Here is a 6,463-nt window from a genome sequence, read left to right on the forward strand (position 1 = left end):
ATATATATATATATATATTTCCATACATTTGTATTAGAGCACAGATTTAAAAAAATGCTATTAGGTCTACAAATAAGTTCTGACCTCCCCGAATTAAACTGTAACTTTACTATAAATTCAAATCTTTCCTGCTACTTCGGGAATTCGTAGTACTAATCTTTATAATAAAAAAAAACTACATATGGAAACCTTACTAGACTGCCTATATAACTATGGACTGCTAGTTGGCTTTCTCACGTCGTACCAACATGAAAAGTGCCCCCGTCAGAAATAGCGAATCTCGGTACTTCGATGATATATCACGTACAGTACAAATCTAAGTTTGTCAGTTCAATGCTTGATTATATTTCAATTTCATAAATCAAAGGAAAGAAGACTTACTACCCGAGTTTGACCGGAATCGTCGTTATTTCGATGGCCATATAAAATTAGAAGAAGATCAAAGAAAAAAAAAGAAATTAATAATATTTTACTTCAAAATAAAATTATTTTATGAAGGGAAATGCGTCACAATATTTAAACAAAATAATCTTTTGACGCACGTTAACGAAAGCTGTAATTTTTAGCAATCAATAATATAACATTATTTGTATAGCTATTGAACATTACAATTATATTTATATAGCTATTAAATAATATATATATGTTTGTTAACACTTGTTATCTACATTTTATTATTGTGCGTTAAATTTATACATGCATATTTTACTTTGATTCTGCACTTTACTAAACCTAATAAAATAATGCAACATATGTCATATTCCATCTCTTTCTTTCTATTTTATCATCGCAACGTGACTGTGTTTCGATTTTTTGCCATTTCGCATGCGTGATGTTTGTTATGCAATTCTCTTTGTCTATCTTACGGAAAAGATAGGAAGAGTGGGGGTAACTAGCAGTCCATAGTTATATAGTCAAAGTTGCTAGACGACATTAGCTACTGGCAAAATTTGTTGCCAGTGCTGAAAATGTACAGTATACTTAATGTAAACAGTAGATTTGCAGCACTGGCAGTAAATTTTGGAACTTATAATTTATAATCTCACAAACCTTAAAGGTATTTTTACGTTGCTCAAACTGGGGGTCGATTGTGTATCTTGAAATGAGGTGAAAATTACAAAAGTGAACAAATTCATTAGAATATTCATAATTTAATTGGTCAATACATGATAATTACTGCTCATTTTTGTAATTTTTACCTTATTTCAAAATACACAATCGAGTTCTTAGTTGTTTTAACGACAAAAAAGATCACGTGACAACTTTTATCGCAGAACTATTATGCTGGAGTTCCATGAAGCGTATTTGCCGCGTATCGCGTAACCAATCAGAAGCAATCCGCTTTTTCCGCTACGCGGAAAATAGATCTCCTATTGTCCCATGGCGCGTAAAAGGTAACCTGTGTACACGCGAAAACCAATCTATTATATATAATATTTTCTATCTATTATATAAAGGGTGTCTCAAAATGACCTGACATTTTAATTTATTAATAAAACATATTATTTATTTGAAAAGTACACATGTTTTTAGTTTAATATAAAGTACAAACATGGAGGTTATATGTGGAACACAATATCCGATAAATGGCCGCCTCGACTCTGTTTGCAAACGTTCATTCTTTTGACAAAATTTTCAATGACATTTTGGCATAATTGCGGACTAATTTCATTAATGGTACGTCTAATTTCTTCCTTCAACTCCGGAATGGTCTGTGGATCATTGGCATACACTTTTCCTTTCAGAAAACCCCAAAGAGAGAAGTCCAATGGCGTCAAATCGCACGATCTTGGTGGCCAATTCACATCGCCGCGGCGCGAAATAACACGACCATGAAACTTCGTCTGCAATAACTGCATTGTTTCGTCCGCAGTGTGGCAGGTTGCACCATCTTGTTGAAAGAATATGTCTTCCAAGTCTATGCCGTTCAATTCTTCCCATAAGAAGTTGGTTATCATGTCACGATAACGAACACCATTGACGGTAACCGCATTTCCCGCAGCATTCTCGAAGAAGTACGGCCCAATCACTCCTCCAACTCAAAATCCGCACCAAACAGTGACTCGTGGTGGATGCATGGGAAGCTGTTGGATCACTTGTGGATTTTCAGTCCCCCAAATTCGACAGTTTTGTTTATTCACGTACCCATTAAGTTGAAAATGCGCCTCATCGCTGAAGATGATTTTCTTCGAAAAATCACCATCGATTTGTTGATGCTCCAATATCCAATTGGCGAATGTACGGCGCTGCGCATGGTCTGCTGGTTGCAGTTCTTGTGTCAATTGGATCTTGTAAGCACGTAAATGCAGATCTTTCGTCAAAATTCGCTGCACAGAGGATCTTGAAATGTCCAATTACTGAGCACGATGGCGAATCGAGGTGGAAGGACTTTCGTCAACACTCGCATTCACTGTGGCTATGTTTTCATTCGACCGACCAGTACGAGAACGGCCACTGCTTTTTGCGGTTAAAAGTGAGTCACTAACCTCAAATTTTTCTATTAAATTCACCACAGTATTGCGAGATGGTGCGTTATGATGACCAAAAGACGTGCGGACTTTTCGAACCGTCTCTGCAAAATGTTCACCATATTTGTAGTGGATTTTCAAAATTTCTATGCGTTGCTCGATCGTGTAATTCTCCATGACTAAACCTCAATACTTCCTGATGCCAATTGTTAAAGATACGTTAAATTCGCTGCAAAAAAAATGGCGCGCAATTTAAAATGTCAGATCATTTTGAGACACCCTTTAGAATATTTCTATATTCTCCCAGAGCTCTATGGTGGAAAGCCAAATACCGAAATTCATTGGTTACGCTATTTATAAAAACGCACCATGGGACAGGAGAGAAAACAAATTCGCATACTGTTCGTACCACACATCTCTACAGATAGTCGTATTAACTTCTATAGGATTTGCTCCGAGAGACAGGTGTCAATTAAAGAAAAATCTGTTCTGATTATACATTTATATCGTCACAAATATGAATTCAAATAATATATTGTTTTATATTTGTGCACTTCGTCAGCAAATGTATTTAAACACTGTTGATGATTTAGTTGCACATTTAAAATTGCGAAAATTAATAGTTACTTGATTATTAATGAAAAAGAACAAGCGAAATCAACGATAGTTATACGTAAATTTTGGGTTCATCCAATATTTTCTTATGAAAATCGATTACTTCAAGGGGCAAGATAATCTTGTAAAAAAATTACAATTGACAGTCAATTTTTTAATTACTTTCGTATGAACGTGGAAAGGTATCAAGAATTGTTAAATTTGGTGGACCACTTATACCGAAGCAGGAATATATTCAAATGTCAATATTTGCAAACACACATTTGGAAATTTGTTTGCGTTATTTAACTTCTGGTAGCGTGAAATCACTTTCTTATGCATACCGAGTTGAACACATAATACCATTTCCAAAATTGTGTCAAAAACTTGTGAAACAATCTGGACGGTGTTAAAAGATAAAGTTTTTCCATCATATAGTGAAGATACTTGGAAGAAAATTGCTAACAAATTTGAAAATTAGTGGAACTTTCTTAACTGCATAGGCGCTGTGGATGGAAAACACGTTATGATTCAAGTATTAATTTTTCAAAATTTTATTTAAAAATAATTTTATATTTTAGAAAACATTTCATTTTTCTTACACACACCTTCATACAGTGGCTCAACATATTATAATTATAAATCACACCATAGTTTAAATTTGCTCACTGTTTGTGATACAGAGTATTGTTTTATTTTCTTAGACATCGGAGCTGAAGGACATCAAAATGATGGTGAAGTGTTTAGAAACAGCAACTTGCATAAAGCATTGGAAGAAAATGTAATAAGAATATCACCACCAGATGTTATTGGAAATAATTAATGGACCTGTTTTACTATATGTGATTGGCAGATGAAGCTTTTCCTTTAAAAACGTATGATGCGACCATTTCCCCGAAGTCAACAACTCAATGAAACGAGAAAAATCTTTAACTACAGACTTAGTCGAGCAAGATGTGTTATAAAGAATGCCTTTGAAATATCAGTAGCGAAGTAAAGAATCTTCAAAAAACCAATTATAGCGTCTACTTCTGCTTGTAAAAAAATTATACAAGCAACTTGCTGTTTACACAATTTTATAATGAAACATGAACTGCAAAAATCAGTTGCAAAACGAGTTTATTCTACAGTGCACTCACATAATCTTGATGTTTCTACAGATTATAGACAGGATTTATAGACAGGAAATATTGGAATCAATTTTCATTCGCAAAGTGCAAATGTAATAAGAGATACATTTGCTGCACATTTTGAATGTAATATCTATATATATATATATACTAATAAAATAGTAACATTAAGAAAATTAAAAGTTAATTGAAATATATAACTAAATGAACAAATTTTTTAGGTGTATATTGATGCTTCGATACGCTTGGATGTTAGGTGATTCTATCATGATAAATGTTAATATATTTGGTTTATTGACAAATATGATTTATATGATAATTTACTATTGATTATATGAGAATCTTAAAATACATTAAGGCTTATTGAACCATACTCTCTTGCAAATATCGATAATATGGTTATTCCAACTCATAAAGGATGTCCCAAAATTAACGCAAGATTTGAATTTGCCGCCATTTGTGCAGTAAAGTGTTGGCAACCCAAAAAAAAAACAATTTAACAGCTGACAGTTTAGGGTTAGTGAAAATGGAGCGTTGAATGGATTATTGAACATCAACAAATGGATGCTGATTTTTCGAGCAAAATCATCCTAAGCGATGAAGCACATTTTCACCTTGATGGCTTTGTTAATCGCCAAAATGGCCCCCTAGATCGTGTGATTTAACACCATTAGATTTCTTTTTATGGGGTTATTTGAAATCACAGGTCTATGTCAACAAGCCCACAACCACCCGTGCATTAAAGGAGGAGATTCAACGCTGCATCAACGAAATTCAGCCACATTTATGCAAAATGGTCATGGAAAATTTCGACAAACGAGTGCGTATGTGCATGCAAAGCCGTGGAGGCCATTTGCCCGATGTGTTATTCCACAAATAACCCTATCCTATGTACTTTATGATTCAATAAAAAAATAACAATCAAAAGACTAAAAACTGTGTTTTCTATTTAATTCAAATCTTGCGTTAATTTTGGGACACCCTTTACTTTCTTGCAGATATCAATTAAATAGTATGGCTATTCCAACTATACCTTTTGAGTGACTGTACTATATAGTATGTATAGTAGGATTATACATGTACATGCCCAATTAGTAATACAGCACAATTACGATATTATGATAATTTATATAAATTAGAAAAATTTGAGAATCTCAATCTAAGTTGATAGACATGCTACCATTAAGAAAGTTGGGTTGTCCATAATTATATAATTGCAATATTAATAATAGTATGGTAATAATAGCTATATAAAGCACATAATATGACTGAATTAATCATATTTATGGCTAACATTTCTAATTTTTCTCAGTAAGTTTGGAGATTTAATCGATTTGCAATATCCCGACAATTTGGTCACTCCAGCATCTATTTAATATAATAATTTTTAATAGAATAAAATACTAATTTAATAAATTTATTTAAAAATTCTTTAAAATGATGATGTAATTTTTCTATATGTGTATATACGTAGGCTGTCGGAAAAATTTCTGCAATCTAGTACTTCCAGTGGCGCCAACGTTCTGCTACTATCATATTCGTAAAATTAGACGTTTTTAACCTATAATTCAATTGACAGTTTGTATCCAAGCCAACTAGTTTTGTTTGCATAGTATTTTAAAAGAAGTTATTTTGTAAGAAAATGGAAATTTCGCGTGAAAATTTTCGAGCAATGATTTTTTACGGTTACAAATGTAATCTAACTCCGAAACAATGCATCGATCGACTTCATTTGGTTTTTGAGGATAAAGCACCATCCAATAGGACTGTTTATAATTGGTTTGCCGAATTCCAGCGTGGATGTACCTTTCTTAGTGATGAATTCCGTGAAGGTCGTCCATCCATGTCTGTTGTTGCCACTAATGTTGATGCTGTGCGTGAAATGATTGAGCGAAACCGGCATATAACATACTGCGAGATTCAGGCATCTTTAGCCATTGACATGAAAGCAATACATACGATTTTGCATGATCACTTGAGCGTACGGAAACTTTGCAGTCGTTGGATCCCATACAATTTGACCGAAGCTCAAAAACAGGCTCGTGTTAAATGGAGCAAAGAAATGCTCAAGAAATTCAAGAAATTCCGAGGTCGATCAAATTTGGTCTACAACATCGTTACTGAGGATGAAACATGGATCTAATCGTATGAGCCCGAAAGTAAACAACAATCCACTGTTTGGGTATTTCAAAATGAACCGACACCAACAAAAATTGTTCGTTCACGCAGTGCTGCCAAGCAAATGATTGCTTGTTTCTTCGGTTATACCGG

At 33.7% G+C, this 6,463-nt stretch overlaps 1 protein-coding gene across 1 annotated transcript; it reads left to right on the top strand.

Moving 5' to 3' along the window:
* Positions 1 to 2,232: 2,232 nt before the first annotated feature.
* LOC108748559 lies at positions 2,233 to 4,139 on the top strand. Its single transcript, XM_018486782.1, has 2 exons — positions 2,233 to 2,473; positions 3,767 to 4,139. Exons 1-2 carry the CDS (start codon positions 2,237 to 2,239, stop codon positions 3,845 to 3,847), a joined length of 318 nt encoding a protein of 105 aa, XP_018342284.1. The 5' UTR covers positions 2,233 to 2,236; the 3' UTR covers positions 3,848 to 4,139.
* Positions 4,140 to 6,463: the final 2,324 nt, after the last annotated feature.

This window comes from Trachymyrmex septentrionalis, unplaced genomic scaffold (assembly GCF_001594115.1).
Source record: "Trachymyrmex septentrionalis isolate Tsep2-gDNA-1 unplaced genomic scaffold, Tsep1.0 scaffold231, whole genome shotgun sequence".
Taxonomy (NCBI): domain Eukaryota; kingdom Metazoa; phylum Arthropoda; class Insecta; order Hymenoptera; family Formicidae; genus Trachymyrmex; species Trachymyrmex septentrionalis.

What these genes read in the sequence shown, in the direction of transcription:
- LOC108748559 (XM_018486782.1), top strand. Translation starts at nt 2,237, where the DNA reads ATGTACGGCGCTGCGCATGGTCTGCTGGTTGCAGTTCTTGTGTCAATT. An exon ending in ACTGCTTTTTGCGGTTAAAA is followed by an intron (nt 2,474 to 3,766) that starts GTGAGTCACTAA and finishes TTATTTTCTTAG; the next exon opens with ACATCGGAGCTGAAGGACAT.